The following is a 19,516-nucleotide window of genomic DNA, read 5'->3' on the forward strand; positions in this document are numbered from 1 at the left end:
CCCCCCCCCCCCCCCCCTTAAGAACTTGAACTCCTGTGAAAGTTATATTTGGAGGTTAGGGAACTCAACAGTTCCTTTCACCCTGCTGAACCATCTCTCTTTACTGGAAACTGGACCTTGACGTCTAATATGAAAAGCTTTCATATCTCTTCGTCTTGTCTTAGTCAATCTTCGCTCCATAACGCAATCTTGTTCGAGTGGTTCTACTTCTTCTTCTTCATTCTTTTCTTCAAAAACACCAGATGAAAACGTATTATTTTTCTTCGTCTTCGGCTTGGGTGCATAAGACTCCGTGTTTGTTTGTAGCGCATCCACCTTTTCTTCCATAGTTTGTGGTTTGCTTTGCTTAGGATCATCATCTGACTTCGTCATCCTTGATCCTCTTGTTCCTTTAATGTCTTCTTGCTTTTCGAGTAACTCACCAAGTTGTTTGTAGAGAGATCTAGTGAATACCATAAACCACATGAATCTTCCCTAAAAGAAACGAACCTTGCTCTGATACCAACTTGATACGTTTTGATCTTTGTACCTTGGTGACTATTATTATAGAGGCGGAATTCAGAATAATAATAGACGAAAACTAGAAAACATAACACAAGTAGTGATTCGAAGAAATATATCTTCTCTAGATTATGAACAAGAAAATGATTACAATTCTCTCTTTGTTACGCTCACAACCTCTCTAAACAGTGGATCAATCTTAAACTGTTTGCTAAGCTTGCTTTTGCAATAATCAATTGCCTCACAAACTTCTCACTAGGTCTGCGTGTTAAACCTCTTTTTCTAGGGGTAAAACCACACTCTCTAGATTGTCGTAGCTATGAGCTAAACATCTCTATTTATAGCTTTAACGGTTTCCCAAAACCTTCTAGGAATTTATTTCCTTATCAAGGAGAAATTCATTTTCTAGGTATATTTCCTTTTCTAGGAATATTACCTTGTTCTAGGAATATTCCTTATCTAGGAATAATTCCTTTTCTGAGTATATATTTCCTTATCTAGAAATATTACCTTGTCTAGGAAATATTCCTTTTCTTGGTATATTTCTTTATCTAAGAATATTACCTTGTTTAGGAATAGTTCCTTATCTAAGAATACTGCATTAAAATCAGTATTCCTTCCTTAATTATAATTATATCCTCAATCCTTCTTGAGGATCACTAGTTCCCGGAAAGAGGAAGATACACATGTATCCGCGGCAAATGACAATCTTGTTTGTAGTGGTTCACATGATCGTACTGCTTGTGTATGGAGACTTCCTGATCTAGTATCCGCGGTAGTGCTTAAAGGGCACAAAAGGGGGATTTGGTGTGTAGAATTTTCACCAGCTGATCAATGTGTAATCACAGCGTCTGGTGATAAGACGATAAAGATATGGGAAATATCTAATGGTGCATGCTTAAAAACATTTGAAGGGCATACATCGAATATTTTACGAGTATCTTACTCGTGGGGCCCAGTTCGTACTTGCAGAGCATTTGGTCAAGCTTGTCAAGATTGTGGAAGACACCTTGGTTAGAAAATGCAGAGTCTAATATTGTTCCCGCAATGAGTTATAACCATCAACTTAAGGACAAGTTGCATTTCAAGGGGCTGGGAATATCAAGATGTGATTCTATTTTTTGGCTAGATATATTTAGGAATCCATTTAATCTTATGATTCAACTTGAGGAAAAGTTCTGTCTCAAGGGGTTGGGAATGTTGGGACACCAACACCAATTAGTTATTTTAGGAATTAGCATGCGTTTCCTTATTTAGTATTTTCTTAGTGTTCAAGTTATGTTAACCATATACATTCATAGTTTGTTCTAGGGTTTAAAATCAATCAATTAATACAAAACTCAGTTCTTTATTTATTCTTTTATTTGTTCTTCTAATTTAGGGTTCTTGTAGAGTTGTTTTGGTTTAGAACCCTAACATAATCCACCATATAGTCGATTTATGTCTTCATTATTTTTTTATATCAAACTTTTAGGGTTTGAGTTTGAGACGCAAATTTAAGTCATAGTCTTTTTTTTTAATTCCTTGATCAGTCATTTTTGTTAGTTTTACTTTTTTCAGTTTAAAATGTTAATTATAAAAGTTATCCATTGGATCATCAGCATCCAATCCATTCGTCCATTGGATATTGGATTGGATGGGGATGAGCAAAAACCGGTCCATATATACCAGCCCATGCTCATCCTAACCGATATCAATTCCGAAACGGTTGTTTTTAATAGAGTTTTGTTAGAGCATGCACTATGGAGAGCTCGGGGGGAAATCAACCACTATGGTTCTTAGCTATGCTTTGTTGGATAATTTAGTATCCTAGCAAATATTAGTGGGTGAAAACCGAGTATCTGGGAAGGTCAAAGTTTGACCTTCATCCAGACGAAAATTGACCAGATACTCAATCTTCGGAATTTACATTTTTTTTTCTAAAAAAGAAGGGTGTTTAGCTTGGACAAAGAGCGCCTGAGATTCTCTCTAGGTTGAACAGTTGAAGTCATGCCTCTGCTCATTAACCAACCATGATTCTGGCTATCAACCAGTCCTGGGTTTGTTTGACTAACTCTTATGGCTAACAGTGAGCTCCCTAAACCTGATTCTCGATAATTCCTAACTTAAGCGGATTCATAATTAGGTATAATAGGAAATGCTTTCTTAATTGAATTTGATTGAATCTGGCAAGGTCAAAGCCACCACGGATAACGCAATTTTGCTCAATTATAGTTAACCCTAATTAAACTAATAATTAGCAAAGGTGAGAAGGATTCCTTATTAGATCATAACTGGAAATACTTTCGTGATTGGAATTTTGCAACGTCGGAGTCCTAGGCTCCTATCAACTCCATTTGGCAAAGGTTGAGTTCCAGCATAGGCCAAAGTGGTACCCAGTAGTTTTATATAGGATTCTCCCTTATTTTTGTCTCGTTTCATCTTCTCAATCAAACAAAGGGGTAAAAATTATCTCATTATAGTGTTGAAGGTGTTTAAATAGGAAATTTTACGTTCTATTAAAGGGGTTTCCATTTCATTATTTTATTAATAATCAGGACATACTTGATTTTAGGTTGATTAATCATATTTTATACAACAATGTTCTTTATCTAGTTGAGTTGACCCTAATAGACCTTTATTAATCATGTATCTAAAATGAGAAAAAGAAATGTGACCTAACATAGAGTGCCAAGACATGAATGGAGAAGTGGTGGATGGTGATGTAGAGGCTGAAACGGAAGCAACTTGATTTTTGAATTGTGGAGAAATAATGAGCATCTCTAGGAGGTATAGTCGACCCACTCTACGGCTTATCCCAACTAGCTTCTTCGTCCTCGGACCCTATATAATACAACCAGAAGGAAAAAAATAAATTTTAAAACCTTGATCACACAGTTGGCCAATAGATATATAAGATTCATGGTAATCTTGGGAACTAGAACTACATTAGGAATACAAAATTTATTGGAAGATTTAACCAATCCAATATGACATGCAGTTAATTCAGACCCATCAGCAGTATAAATTTTAGGAGTTATTATTAGATGCAAACTTTCAAAGAACTAAGGATTAAAAGTCATATGGTTGGAAGCACCTGAGTCGACAAACCATCCAGTTGAGTAAATACATGTGGAAATTGCAAGTGCAAAAGCTATTGTGGGTTTATTACCGATTGACACTTGTTTGACCATCTCCTGGATATCATCTAGAGATGGTTTAGGTTTTTTTCCTATCTCAGACGTGATAGGTGCTGCAATGAATCTAGTTGGTGTATTTGCATTGAAATTTCTCCTCTTTTCACGCATGTTTATGGAAGTTGGTGATGTGCAGTTGTTCACTGTATGTCGAAACTCTTTGCAGTAGTTACATTGATGCAGAGACATAATTTGTAATGTTGTTGATGATTGAGCTGGTGGTTGAGTACATTTTCTGGCCATATGTCCAAGTTGTTTGTAGTTGTGACATTGAACTTGAGATATGTCACGATTTGATGGGTTTTTCTGAAGATTGTAGTTTGATCTTGAAGGTACAGCAAATACAACTGAGATATAAGTTCAGATAATGCAGCTTCTACATTTGGAAGAGGTGTGTGATGAAGAATGAATGCTATAACAGATTCAAATTCATCTTTTAAATCCATGAGAAGTTGAACTAATCGTGATTCTTCTCTATATTTTTCCCATAATTGAGCATCAACAGTCCATTTGGGTTCCATTAATGCCAGCTGGTTCCATATTACAGACATCTCATAATGAAAATCTGATATTGTCCGGTTATGTTGTTGTTTCAAAGATCGAATATCTTGTTCAAGTTTATAACGTTGAGCGAAATTGATTTGAGTGTACCTTTTGGAGAGAAAATCCCACGCGTCTTTGGCAACCTCGAAACTGGTAAGATGCATGCTGATTGATGTAATCACAGTGCTTCCAATCCATGTAAGAATTTTATGATTGTTAATTTCCCATTCTCTTAAATTGTTAATGGTTTTAGGTGAAGATTTATCTGCTTTCTCTGAGGTTGTTGTTGCAGTACATTCTTATGTTCCATCTATATACTTCCATAAGCATTTCCCTTCTAGAAAACTTCTCGTGAGGAAAGACCTTTGATTATAGTTGGTTCCATCTTACTTGGTTGTAATAGGTTGATAGTCTTCTCGAGACATGATGAACAAGTAGATATCACAGTGGGAAAGATCAAATACAGGATTTCTGGTTTTGACAAAGGAATCTGATTATTGGTTGTTTGCAACGGAAGATTGGATCTTGTGTGGATCTGATGCCGTGACAAGAGTAGTCATGGAACCAAGAGTTATGTATATTGATTGTGTAAATATTACAATGGAGCATTTCTCCTCTTATACAAGAGATATAAATCTAAAGAAGGAAACAAGTATAATACAGAATATGAAAGATACATGGAAACTAATATATACTGTGATATACAGTATATCCTAGAGTAATGAAACAGACATGCATAGATATGTAGAGTACTCTAGAATGACACTGTAATTCTTAACATTAATCAATGTACAGCGTTGAAGGGTAATATCCTCTATGAGTTTAAGTTTTTACGTGTGGTGTTATTTGTTTCTGGCGATATGGAAAGAGTCATTGGGTGCATCAGCTTGTCGAATCAGAGACAACAAACTTTTGCTTTTTTGTGCTTAATGTAGCTGACACTCTTAAAATTTGAAAAATGAGTGATTAATCAAATTTGTAATTGTTAGTTTGAAAAATGGGTTCATTTTATGTATGTTTATTTAAATTTGAACTAATGATTCAATTGTGAAATTGAAGGATTTTCTTCATTTGGGGAAAAACTGGTGATTCTCGATTTGATATAGTAAGGGGTATTTCAGACATTTGATAGCCGAGTCAACTCAGTTAACTAGACCCGATTCACCGAAAGCTGAAAACTTAACGGTGGTTAACTGTTTTTTTTTTATTATTATTGAGGAAAATAAACGGGATAGAAAAGAGAAACTGGATATACTAGGTATCACCGAGGCCTTACGGCCCCGGCTCAACCTATCCTTTTAGTTTACATACTTTAGGCCTACACAACAACCCTAACTATATAACGAAACATAAAACCCATTATTTATCCTTGGTCCGACTGTTATCTTTGCAGAGATCAAGATCCCATCATCCATCTTTTTATTTTGCGTTAATACTTGAAACGTCGTAAGTATAATTGGATGTATAATGGTCATCAATATGTGACAATGAAAAGAATAACATCCACATTAAATATTCATGACATATTGGGTTGGAAGGAACAACGTCTGTATGGTTTGTTTTACATGAATTAAAAATTATTATATATTTTCCATCCTTATGCCACGATAAGTTGGAGATCCAACTTCTTCCGAAAACATATGATCATGTACCTTTGGTTAACCTTTTGTATACTTTTTTTTTGCTTTAACAGAGAGTCTCGTTTCCTGCAACCCCTATATGTTACATTTTGTAATGTTTGAAAATGAACTGAGTCTATTTTTTTCATTTTGTAAAGAATGATTTCGTACTTGTATAGTTGAATTCTATTTTCATTCCAAATATTTTATGTCCTGTGCTCCCCTTACCTGCAGCTCTCTCATCTCTTGAATGACAAATGACCTATGTTCCTTAATTTCATGTCCAAATGATTTCCAAGGTAATGCACAAAAAATATATATCTTTCAACCCTCTTTATATACTCTTGATCTTGTAAAATTAAGTATCTTCATATTCTAGTGACGTTCTAAATTAAGGACTAAAGAAGAACATCAAAGTCATCCCAAATAATAAAAGTTTAGATTATGAATTATGGTTTCCTTAGAACTAATCCAGCTAGCTTGTTACATTCATATTATTATACTTACTCACATAGTAAGTTATCTTAGAAGAAATTTAAAAGGCGTGCAAATTATAGAAGTACCAAATTATACCATCTAGTATAATAATCATACAGACATAACCTTTAAGTTGTGAGGGTAATTATTTACCATTTCCAGAACTTCAATAGCATTGTATAATGAATTCCTTGAATATATCAAGGTATCTTTCCAGTACTAAGACTTATGTATGACATCTTCAGTTCATAAAGAGCTTGTACCTATTGTATTGATTAGGTGTTAGTTTCTGTTGTTTAACATATTCAGTATAGATAAGGATGAGCGAATGACAGTACCCAAATAAACAAAAACGTAGAAATTACTCGTAGAAGCAATAAATCGTCATGGCAGTTTTACATACCATAACCTTAGAGGAAAGTGTATTGCAGTTGGGAACAAAATATATGCACATAAGGCTCCAGTAAGAAGCTCATGTCAATTATCTGATGAATTTCCGTTGTGTACATTACCCCCTAAATGTTTCCATACATTTAAAAAATATCTTTTTGGTTCCATGGCCCCTCAAAATGGTTAACTTTTTCCTGCAATGTACATTATAACTCGGCTTAATTTTTTTGATAAGATAGAACAGTGGTCCCTAGAACTACACATAGGCACATTAGCCTAGGATATTACGATATTACAGGGGTTCAATCCCCAACCTCCCCTATGGAAGGAGGCTTGGGAACCATCATACCACTTGATGGTTCTCTTTTTAATAAACATAGTGGTATCAAGGCACTAATCAAAGTAGCTAAACAACCACTAAGCTGAAAATGTGGAAATATAGCATTTAGAAAAGCAAAAATAATAAAACATATTATGTGAGAGTTCTGTTTGCATATAACTACAGTCAAGCATGGATACCTGATGTAGTATCACTGACTAATTGACTCACAAAATACTTCGTCAGTTTATAAGTCATCGCCTATGAATAATGAAATTGACTAACAAAGATCGAGATTTCCTCATCCATCTTTCTTTTAAACATCGTACAATTCTTGTGTTAATGCTTGACACATCTCAAGTATAATTGGATGTGTAACAATCATCAACATGTGATAATAAATGGAACAACATCCACGTTAAATATTCATGACATATTGGATTGGAAGGAACAACATTTGTATGGTTTGTCTTACATCAATTACAAATTATTATATTTATATATATTCCATCATTATTCTGATGATAACTTGGATATCCAACTTCTTCCGAAAACATATGATCATGTACCTTTGGTTAACCTTTAGTTATACTTTTCTTCAATAGGGAGTTTCGTTTCCTGCAATTCCTATAAGGTACATTTTCTAATGTTTGAAAAAGAATTGAGTCAGTTTTTTTTTTTGAAAAGTTTAACACAAATAAATTGGTGAATTTGTTCCATTATTCGTGAACTTTGTCGTCTCTTTGGTATTCAATCATTACAACAGAATTGTATGTTACTTTAAATCCAACACCCATGGGCTAATTAGTGGGCAACCACAAATTGTAAGAAAAAGGTTTTTCAGCAACAACTTTTGGAACTTATATTGAAATAAGTATTATGTATATTAAGATGTATTTCCCAATATGTCGTCCATAAACACACGAAAAATAGTCCAAAACAGATTGTCATCCATGAAAAAGTTGCTTTGTAAGTTATATTATGTGAAATTAATCAGAGAATATGTGTTTGAATTAATTTTTAAATTTAGGCTTAAGATTTGAAGACATCCATATAACAACTGTTTAATGCGAACATGGGCGATGATTTTTTTTTAAACTATATGCCACATATGAGTCATAAATCGGAGCAAGAGATTCAGGAACGATAAACATGGAATCACGTTTTACCAAAATCCTTTATTTTTCACCCACACACCTTCACATTTCTTGCCATCGAATTGAAAAGCTGCAACGGGAACACCACGGCCACCGGATCAGGTACACAGGATGTATGCATTACTGCATTCCAGTTACATAAAAGAGTAGACAAAGTAAAACCTGAGAACATATCAGACTTCAAACGCCAATTAAACATCAGACACTTGATATTTACTATCAACTGACTCAAATACTTTCTCACATTCTCTGGTACGCATGGCTGATGTCTTTATTTGTGTTCTCATTCACGATGTTCCGCTGCCCAATCATTCTTTGGTGATATTTGTGCTACAGAAATCTGCACTCGATAAACAAAACAAAATGGAAAAACACACGTACATGGATTATTCATGTACATCAAACTTGGTAGAAAGGAAGGCTAGAGTCCGTGCCTTTCTATGTCGTGATCTCGTGTCCATGGAGTTAATATGCTAATCCATATATATAGTAGAATACATATATTTCTTTTTAATAATTTTTTGGATTCCCGAGTACATGGAGTTAACATGTTAATCTATATATAGTACAATACATCATACATGTATTTTTTTTCTATGAATCTTTTGGGTTATGATTTCAACTCAATGCAAGTGGCTTGAGTTGCTATATTTTTAATGACATATATTCGATTAATTAGGATATCAATTGAGACCATACCAATCTAGTTGTTTAAATAATTCAACTACGTCCTTACGTACTATAGGCAGGCAACTACATTCCTCGAATTTTCAAGTAAGAGCCCATATTAATTGATTACAAAATTATCGTAATTGGTCAGCATGGATAGTAATATTACCCTCTCTTTTTTCCGGATTTTTTTTTATCAAACAAAATAAAAACAAAATTCCGGGTTTTTCTTTTTATCTCACTCAATAAGCTTTCCGTACTAACGCCAGGAGGGAGTGTGGTTTTGTGGAGGTTGAAAAACAAAAACAAAAATTACATGAAATAAGCCTAACACTTCCAGGAAATAAGCCTAACACTTTTTTTGACCCCCAACACTTTTTTGACTCTTGTAAGAGAGAAGGAGGGTAACATTGGACGCTGTCAATTGGGAAGAAGGTATAATTGGGACACGTCCATTATGATAATTTTTTGGATTTGGTTGATTAGTCTTGAACTTGTTGACTGCAGTTTGCAATAACTATTTAATGAAAGATCTAGTCATTGATGAGCAGGTTAGAAATAACGCAGCTATGTACATGAGCCAGTCGAAAAGAGGAATGCATCTACGCTCTTCACTCCTCCGATCATCTACTCGTTTTCTTCCAGAATCAGCCTCCACAAATCTCATTTAAATTCACTGGTGATGGTTCAGAACCCAGTATGATTAGGTACCAGCTACCTATTATATGGTAATTGCCTGGTGAAATTGAGGCATGCAATATCAAGTAAAAAAAGAGACAACTGCAATATCGCTGGATCTTCTTTCTACACCAAGCAAGAGTTGTAAAAAAACCAAAGAACTTCAAAATTAGCACTTGTCTAATCTAAATAAACCAAACATAAATTTTCAAGAGAACGGATGACCAAAAGCCCAGGTGGATGAACCAATCATATAAACAGTCCATACGGTTTGAAATTAAGCAACAACATATGAATAGATCCAAATAAGCAGATTTATCTCAGGGACCTTTTACTCAGCTACATTGAACAATAATGGAACGGCGTAATACCGGAGACTCTAATACGCTGGCAATCATATACCAACACTGGAGTTTCCCGAATCACATGGTTTCTTGGGTACCATCCTCGGAATTAATTTAGACAAAACTCACCACAGCTAGCATCAACTTTCAGAAATCCACGGTTGAGCCATATTTACTATGTTCGAATGAATATCCAGAACAAACTCAGGTGGATACTTTCCTGCACCAAGTGAACTGAGTATAGAAATTACTCCTTTCGCCACAACCTCAAGAAAAAACTGATCGACTGATAAACCTAACGACCCAAGCATCACAAACAACCAAATAATCAAATATGAAATCATGAATAGTCATCTAGTTTCTTATATGGATTTCGTAATAAATAATTTCTCATGGAATTTCATCGTTTTTCTCCAAAACTGGTCTCAAGCTAGTTACCTCCTATTCTCATTTATTTGAAATTTGTACTTCGAGTGCTTATTAAAAGCTACATGATATTGGTAACTAATTCAGTAGTCATTTAGGATACCTACCAACCAAGGTGACTCCACAATATATTCTTATGACTTACCTCCAGAAGGGATGGACTTTGTCCAATATTTGTATATAAAGGAAATCCTTAATGACTCATGCAGCACAAATCACATTCTCAATACTGCAACGCTCCAAGAAACCCCAAAAAGGACAAAAATTGAGAATTAAACTAACATCAGAATTAACAAATCAATGCTAATGAAAAAAGAGACGATAAAAATAATTTATTTAGTTAAGAAATCCCCAACTGAAAAATCAAACTATTTTTTCGCTGAAACAAAGCTAGGATATCCTTTCAGTTCCTCTGTTATCCCGTTGAAACAATTTTAGCAGTCACCTGAAGGTTTACCCTTCGAGAGATAATCAGAGAGAATCCTTCTGAAAATCTTCTCCAACCGACCAAACAATGAAATCACTGTTAACCTGCCCAACCAACCCAAGTAAGAATGCCATCTATGGGAGTCGAACCCACAACTACATGGTTGAAAACCATGTGCTCTTCCATTTGAGCCAAGACAGCAGATACCATTTCCAAAAAACATGGGATATTGGGATATAATATCAAGTAATACCCAATCAAGACCATAGTGCAAGTGTGCAACACTTGTTGCACTTCAAATGTCTTGGAACTATTAAATCAATAAAGATTAGGATGAAGCCAACAACATATGCTTACAGATAAAAAATAATTAAACACCTGAAGTTTAATTATTAAATCAGCTTAAAATAATTAAACACCTGAAGTTTCAATATCCGCAGTTTTAGCCAAAAAAATAGAAAAAGACAACTAAATCTACGCAAAAGTTTACCAATACTAAAATCAATGGAGCATTTAAATTTTTAGTAACAAAATTATTTAGCACAACATACCTGGAAAATTGCAAGTCCTTGTAAATTTAGATCAGAGGAATGTCCTACAAACCTCATTGCATAATCATCTGTTTCGGGTGTTAACCTCATAGATTGCAGCATCATTCACCCTCAGAAGATTAATCTGAAATTTGAAAAGATTTATCTGAAATCTAAAAACATTGTTAAAGATGTTGTTGTGTACTTTTCAGAATACACCTAATCTATGATATGAGAAAAAGAAGAGTCATACTTATAATATGAGACTCTGCTGCAAACATAAAAGCGATGGATGGCCAAAACAAAGAATATGGGTTTATCAGACAAAGAACATTAATGGCATTGTCTCATAGGATGACATTATCAACATAGGATGATTTGACAAAAAAGGTTCCTCTCCATCTTTTGTTCATGGTTCTTCTCTAGGAACAGGGGAAGACAACCTTATAAGAAACTTCAGTCAACAGAAAGCTGGATTACTACTTAAGAGTAATACATACAATGAGTATAGGAGAAAAAAGTATTAAAACCTTGTTAAATATTTTTCTCAGAAAGCCTCATCATGTCTCTGCTCGATAAGTGTTTTCTGCGAAGAATATTTTCTCCTAAAAAATAGTAAAAGAAAAACAACACTGAACTAACATCAAACAGTTCCCCATGCATTTATATCGCATTTATGGAATTTTTGATGATGGCACCTTGAAAAACAATGCTCAAGATAGTCACACCTATACACTGACCACTGATATCATCGAAAATAGACCCTAAAGTATTAACACTGCAGGATGTTTGGCCTCAAAAATACACAAAACTCTTAGGTCCCATGCATGGTTGGAGCATACTGAATTCACATTTCCACCTGTTTGGAATGTCGACAGTGAACTGACTAATATTTAGATTAGAAGTGTCTTCTCTCATGTAAATAGAAGTATCTTCTCTAGTTTTTAGCTTGCACAAATAGTGAGGGCTGCAAGCAATGTACATTGAGGATGATTGTACTTGACTAAGAGGCAAGATACACCGTAAATTGGAGTCAGCTAAACTCCTCGAGTCTAAGTGCATCTCGTGGAAGTGGACGCATGAACGAAAGATTATTGCAAAACAGAAAAGGTATGATTGCTAACTTACACCATCTTGCTAAAGTTCATTAACATGAGCTTACATCAATTCTGAGAATTTTGGATCCTGACATAAACAAAAACATGGTGATCAATTATTCCGTAAATTATCTACAAAAAGTTATTGCTGTAGCGGTGCATGAGAAAAGTACAACTAAATCGATAAATAAAAAACAAAATTAGCTAGATGAAAAACTGTCGTTTCCAGAATAGTAGTGACATCTTAACCTGAATTATTGTTGCTATCGCTTACACCACACCCATCCCTGTAAGGAGCTCATCACTATCAGAAGCATGTTGTCTAGAATCGCTTTCATAATCACAGGACCGAGAGAAACGTCTCCAACAGCTACACATTCATAATTATTAGTTATGCTCATTTGTAAGACCACCTTTGTCTTCAGTATCATCCTTTTTATCTACATCCTACATTAACAATAAAAGCGAGATTACATAACTTTACTCGAAATCAGTATTATGATCATTTTTTAAAATCCTTACTTGGAGTCTTTTTTTTTTTTTTTAAATTAAGTGTTTGCCTCTTCTTCGTTAAGCCGTTTATCCCAGGAAAGCTCTACGAACATGCTTGATTGATTCAATATGTTAATTCAAGGGAGTACTCTCGTACCTTCTCAAATTTTCTTGTTATTCTATAATTATGATTAGTGAAGAAAATATCAGATAAGTAGCATATAAACCTTTGGTGCTTGTATATCAAAGCTCTGCCATTAAAAATTGTGTCAACATTTGTATGCCGAGATTAATAATGTGCACCGTGGTTTTTTATATGCGACCATTACTTGAAAGATATTGTAAGTTATGTTTGTGTTATAGATACTCTCAAGAAAAATTAGCCAAAAACCTAAGATCATTTGCCATAAATTATAATATTGAAAGTCATGTTATCTAGTTAGCTCGTATGTGTATACGATAAAAATAAAAATCATTAATATTGTTTAAGAATTGATGAAACCCATGACTAACCTAGAAAATTGACCAACAAAGCTTCATCTCCATCATTTAACTCAATTTCACATTTCATTCATATAAGGAACAATAGTATGCCAGAAAACTCTTTTTCTCATTCTTTTATGTTCATAAGCTCGTAAGTTGTAAATCATTATGTGTAAACCAGAATAGTGGCAGTTTCCTCTTCCTGATTACTACTCTGGCTTAACAACGTCAGTTGAAGTTGTTAATATACCTCAAATCTTTGTAAAATTTAAATACAAACACAAAAAACTTCAGGAAAATAAGGTTGTAAGGTTCAAGGCATTTAATCAAACAGGTTGTCTAAGCACACTTGTACAATAACATATAGCAACTATGTCGACACTTGGGTAACTTCATGCACATACCTCAAAAAACATGAATGAAGTATTGTATCCTACGAAACTCCTCAGTCCATTTTGTTTGATATGCAAGTAGTAGCAACTATGTCGACACTTGTACAACAACAGACAATCTAAGCATTGAAGTATGTTGCTTCATTGAATTGGAATCAAGAGCCCTATATACCAGAGCTATACGCTTCTTTAAACCCATCTTAATAACACATAAAGTATAGTCATAACAAATATAATATGAGTACAAAGTACCAAAGTACCAAACCATTGAGACTATACATCTACTTCACTTTATTGGTCGGTGGAATATATATAACAGGTGACCTCGAGTGACTGAAATATGTCTGAATGCACTGTCATGGATGTGTTCTGAAAGATCAAGAAAGCTTCGAATGACACTAATGATAAATACAATATTTTCTTCTTATTCATTCTTTCTACGGTTTCCTAGGTAGACATAATTCTGAAATATTATTTTTACAATAATAGGATGAGAATATCCTGAAAAATTAAGAAGACCAAGAAAATTGTTACCATTTAGAGCCACATTAAATCTGAGTCTTCCCGACCCCCTACAGAACCAACAAAACTGAAAATTGCTACAGTTGGAAGAGTTGATTTAGCTGTCCCTCTTGAAAGACAATGCTGGAGCACTAAAAACCAACACATGATAATCAGTACAAAGATTCGCAAACAGAGACTTCAATATCAAAAACACAAAAAAGCACTGCTTAAATGCTCAAGCAAGCAAACTGAAAAGTGAAAAAGAACCCAGTGAAATTTTCAAGCAGTAAGAGAAACTATGAAACTAACTATGCAACATAATCGAACACCAACCTGACTGCAAGGTGCTTCAAGCGTGTAACTGCGAAACACATGATTCTGTTTGACTTTCCAGGGAAATTCTGCTGGGTGTCAGTGTACGTTCGATTAAGCTTCACAGGGAAACCAAAGAGGACATCACATGTCACACGTAGGCCTGCTTCTCAGTCTCCTAGAGATAAGATTCGTACCTGTCTTGTCCAAAAGCATTCAACTCGAATATAAAATTAAGATTAGCAGTCCGGCCGGTCACCAGTATGTAGATCTCTATGATTCATTAAATTGCAACCACTGGAGTTTTATACAATGGTGTATGTGATGTATTAGTCTGTATAGAAAATACTGACACATAAACATTAGCAGGTAAAAAGAGTGTAAAAGAAATAAGCAAAAATTAGTCGCAAATGCTAAGGCAGTAGCATGAGAGATTACCGCCGGAATTGCGTCATATTCTCACATTTTGATCATGTAGATCTGTATCATTGAGCAGTGGGTATAAGTGTCGCCGGAACGGAACACATAAAAAGAACATGCTTTCATATATATTTGTTTCTAGCAAAGTTGAAACCTTCTAAAACAAATCAACCATTCAGGCATCTCCTGGATGGATTTTTCAAGACAGTGATGATGATACTTTAATTTCTTCGAAGTATCACTTAACTAAATGATCAAACGTACCTCTCACTCAGCAGTACTTCTTTGTAATGACGAAGGTAAGTGCTCCAAGTGACCCTTTTTCGATGTTGTTGCTCTAATACATTCAATTAGTTGTCGCTGGAGTGTAGTATGATTCGTATTTATTTTCATCTAGGTTGCGACATTCAGTTAGTCATCGCTAGAGTGTAGTATGATTCGTATTTATTTTCATCTAGGTTGCAAATCAGAAGGTACAAAAGATATATATGTGATCCTACACCAACCAATTGCCAAATTATAGTATTTAATCGGGATAACTTTTCAAGTCTCTTTCTAAGTGTCTCTATCAAGATGAAACCAAAATGGTATCTCCGCCAGAGTTAAACTAATAGAAAGGAGAAATGGGTACTACATGAGAATATCTCACCTTTTTAGATCAAAAAGTCCTCCAGAGCAAATCCAAACCAAAAGATCAGCACACTTAGATGGCCATATTCTCATATCCTGAAAAATAGCGAAATACAACCGCCACAAAATTTTAATCATAAGATTACATGAAGCAACGATCACGTTAAAAAACACAGACTATGGCATGCAAATATCAAAATCACGTTGATGTCGTATCCTACAATCCTTAAACAACAAATGTTTCGCATTGTCAGACTTAGTTGACACTTCTCATAATTGTCCAACCAACAATTCCAAAATGAAACATGATGAGCTGTGTTGCTAGTCAATGATTTGATTATAATTTTTCCAAGCTTCAGTGATGAGAACATTGGGCATATTCAGTGGGTATCATTATTTCGACATAGCGTAAACATTGAAGCCATATCGTTTACAGCAGGTATGAAGATATTAATCATGCTCCTTCGATTAAGTGAAATCAGAAGCTGCACTACTTGGATTCCCAATTTGGCTGTGGGAAGTCTTGGTGAGTGGCGTCTATAATGTCGAAAAGGCCAGTTAAGAAGAGGATCATATGGTGTAGCCCTAGATTGAAAACATAATACACAACATTCTATCAACATTCTATCAGATTTGTAGATTCTGTTTTGACCATCAAGTGTCAAAGTCAACTAAAGATTTAGCCACAAAAATCTGAAGCCTTATGTCTAAAATACTTGTGACTGGATCAGTACTTCCCTAATCTTCAAATGCTGGTACAAATGCAGATATTAATCTTACTACTCTTACAAACCAAACCACCAACAAACTACCAGTAGTTCCCTTTTGCCGCTCTTTAAATCCTCAAGGGAAAACCTATTTTCAATCGCGGCAAATCAATTGAGCTAATTGACTTAACAAAAAAAAATCAGGACAAATTATAACCACCAATAATTTGCAAACCAATGAGACTCACATCATGACAATAAATCCTTAGTGATTACTTAAGCTACCTGCAATGTGAGTAACATACACTAACAGCATTGAGTTAAAATCCCTCAAAAAATGCATACCTTGCCACTTTTGCACAATACAACACACTCTGTCTCAGCTTCAGATGAAACCTATACATAAGAAAATAGAAGCACGATGAAGCATATGTTGTCGCAAGAATAACGCTTAATATCTTTTTTTATCGATATGGATGGCATTCTTAATTTTAACATCATCATAGAAATATAACTAATACGAACCAACACAAAGTGCATCCAAGATTGTCCCTTTTGCTGCCATGTGCATGCATCTGCTGACAAAGAATGTATCATGGAGAAGAAAAGGGCAGCACAATATAGTGGCCGATATTTTTAAATCAAAAGAAGCAAATTTAAATGTTAAGCTATGGCATTTATTTAAACACTTTGTCAGTTCATAACAAAATTAACAAAAAAATATTAGACTTACCCATGTTTGCCTTCACCAAAAAATTAGACTCACCCATTTTTGCCTTCACCATCACCAATCTATTCCAATTTCTCGAGACAATCCATGCTTCAAGAGCCCGAAGAAGGAGACCGAGCAAAATCAAGCTGTCATGGTGCTGCTACAGCCAAAGTATAACAGTACCTATAAATTGATGCCAAAGTATAATACAGTGAGATTAAATGGAAGAATTAAGAACAGGAGAAAAGCTAAAAATTATATGAAACATCGACCACCGCTGAGTTATTCAACATCAATTGGAAATCAATATGAAGAGACAAAATTAAATACGGGGCATCGGTAACTCAGAATTTCAAAAAACAAATCACCCAAATATCCAATTTTCATCGGATTCAAAATCAAGTAAAATAACGAATCGTCGATGAAGATAAACAATTAACTGAGTCAATTATTAATCTGAAAAGAATTGAATCCAAAATTAGAGTACGGAAAGAAAATCTGCGTGAATTGTGGATTCTGTCGAATTGCAGTGATCGATTATTGTTGATGGTGGCGAAAAAGATTAGGGCTAGGTTTCTCAATAAGATTAAAAGAACAAAGCCTAGAATTAATCTATCTTCTCATATCTATTCTTCAGAGAGACGATACACCTTCGGCAGGAATTGTTGTTGTTGAGATTCAGTGAAGGAGACGAAGAATTATTCGAAATCAATAGACAGAGTTTTGGAAACGAAGAGTTATATGCTAAAATTCAGAGCTGATGTATATATGGTAAAACTCTTTAGAGTTTAATAAGTGCGGGCTTGGTTTGATGTTGGTAAAACACAACTATCATTGCCAGCCGTCCAAGTCAAACTCGATGCGGATGATCCCAACCGCCGGATGATAATTTTCGGTAAATCATGTCCACTGATTGACTCTTTGATTAAGGAGTCAAACACCACCTTTTTTTTATAACAGTGATCTAATAGGGTGTATTTTATCAAAATCAAGGTGAATGTCTAGTTTTAGACATTAACTTTGACGATGCCTAACAAAATTTAAAATCATGTCATCTTCATATTGATTTAAGAAGTTGAGATTATAGAAGAACTCTAGGAAAAATGAATGTCTATCCTAGATAGATTTAGACATTTATCTTCACATACATTCCACTGGAGAAGCTCTTAAATCCACGTTAAAATAAATATGCTAGCTTTATATAAAAGAAAACCATACCAACATTTCAAATCGACTTTAACATGAAAACGCACATAGAAGTACTGATAACAATAGTAGATTTTGATATTAAGTGTAGGATAATGTATACCTGGCAAGTAAGATTTGTCCCTGGTGACACACCGAGTTACCCCACCCTGAGGCGAACTACTGCCTCGTTTCTACCATGACATTCACCCCCGTTGATTCTTCGAATTGTACGACCAAAACCTAGATCTGAGGTTATAGGGGAATGAACATAATTCATCCAAAACCAAAGGGCTGTCTTGAAAGAGATGGTAACATCGCTTGCTACGATCTCTGGATTGTTTAAACCGTCAAACCCAATGCTCTCGCCTGCCGCTCCATAATTGTAATTCCATGTAAGCTGAATAGGCCCTCGTCCATAGTATTTCTTGCCAGGAGCACATGGATAGCTTGTGCTATTTAGACAGTGGGTTCCTCGAGCTATTTCTTCAATGTAACAAAAGTCGGTAAAAAAAAACAACGCATTAGAATTTAGTATCCGACTTACTTTGTGAACTGCGGACTGAAGCAAATAATAAAAGATTGGACAACTTACGTCCTGTTCCATGAGTTACATGAGCAAAGAATGCGGCAATCTCACGCTTTGATTTGGTTACAGTCCCAGCATGACCGAAATCAGGGTACGATTTAGCAGCTTCAAGAAACGCATCCCGTGTGTAAAATTTCTTCCCGGCACAACCTGTACCGGCCTGGCTAATTATCCGATCGAAAAATTCCGGTGTGACCATACTATCGACCGACTGAGCCCCGACCAATTCTGATGTGATACCCATAAGAATTCCAACCATCACAACAAGTTTTATCACGCTGAGGACTACCATTTTTTTCGACATGGAGTATGAAAAGCAGAGAAGGGTATGAAAGCTGTTTGGGGAGAGTAGGCTTATATGCGTTTTACATGAGGTAACAACAGGAAAGACTTCCTCTTTTTGGTAAATAAGAACTTTTGTCAGGAAAAAAGTTAATATTAAGAAAGAACACAAATACAGTAATAAATGCAGAATTATTTTATTTAGATGGTAATTAGATTTTTATGGCAAGAATTTACATTAAACTTTATTAGCATTCCTTTATATACCCAAAAACACTAATGCTATGCCACCCTGATTGCTATAAAATAAATCATTTTTCACCTTTTCTTTTTCTTATATGGAATTTAGTACCGTCCAAGTTATTGGTTTCTCCGATTAGCAGCCATGCTTTCTCCGCCTCTGACATAAAATTAATATACCCAGAAAAGAATCTTATGAACAGCGTTCACAGCTT

General features: G+C 34.9%; 1 protein-coding gene, 1 long non-coding RNA gene and 1 other non-coding gene across 4 annotated transcripts; all 3 read right to left on the reverse strand.

Moving 5' to 3' along the window:
- Positions 1 to 10,854: 10,854 nt before the first annotated feature.
- TRNAE-UUC lies at positions 10,855 to 10,927 on the reverse strand. Its single transcript has one exon. It is a non-coding gene; the product is annotated as a tRNA-Glu (tRNA).
- Positions 10,928 to 12,523: 1,596 nt separating this feature from the next.
- Positions 12,524 to 17,190, reverse strand: LOC113317803. 2 transcript variants are annotated; one of them, XR_003344026.1, is made up of 9 exons: positions 17,027 to 17,184; positions 16,819 to 16,868; positions 16,639 to 16,689; positions 15,221 to 15,682; positions 14,975 to 15,016; positions 14,734 to 14,870; positions 14,558 to 14,625; positions 14,255 to 14,373; positions 12,524 to 12,800 (listed from the first exon to the last, which is right to left on the reverse strand). It is a non-coding gene; the product is annotated as an uncharacterized LOC113317803 (long non-coding RNA). The 2 variants fall into 2 exon arrangements; XR_003344025.1 differs by having other exon boundaries at positions 14,734 to 15,016; positions 17,060 to 17,190.
- A 1,160-nt stretch (positions 17,191 to 18,350) lies between these two features.
- On the reverse strand, positions 18,351 to 19,071 carry LOC113315744 (endochitinase EP3-like). Its single transcript, XM_026564002.1, has 2 exons — positions 18,786 to 19,071; positions 18,351 to 18,694 (listed from the first exon to the last, which is right to left on the reverse strand). The coding sequence occupies exons 1-2, from the start codon at positions 19,069 to 19,071 to the stop codon at positions 18,351 to 18,353; spliced, it is 630 nt and encodes a 209-aa protein (XP_026419787.1).
- Between the last annotated feature and the right edge of the window lie 445 nt (positions 19,072 to 19,516).

The sequence above is a fragment of the Papaver somniferum genome, chromosome 10, assembly GCF_003573695.1.
Source record: "Papaver somniferum cultivar HN1 chromosome 10, ASM357369v1, whole genome shotgun sequence".
NCBI classification, from domain to species: Eukaryota; Viridiplantae; Streptophyta; class Magnoliopsida; order Ranunculales; family Papaveraceae; genus Papaver; species Papaver somniferum.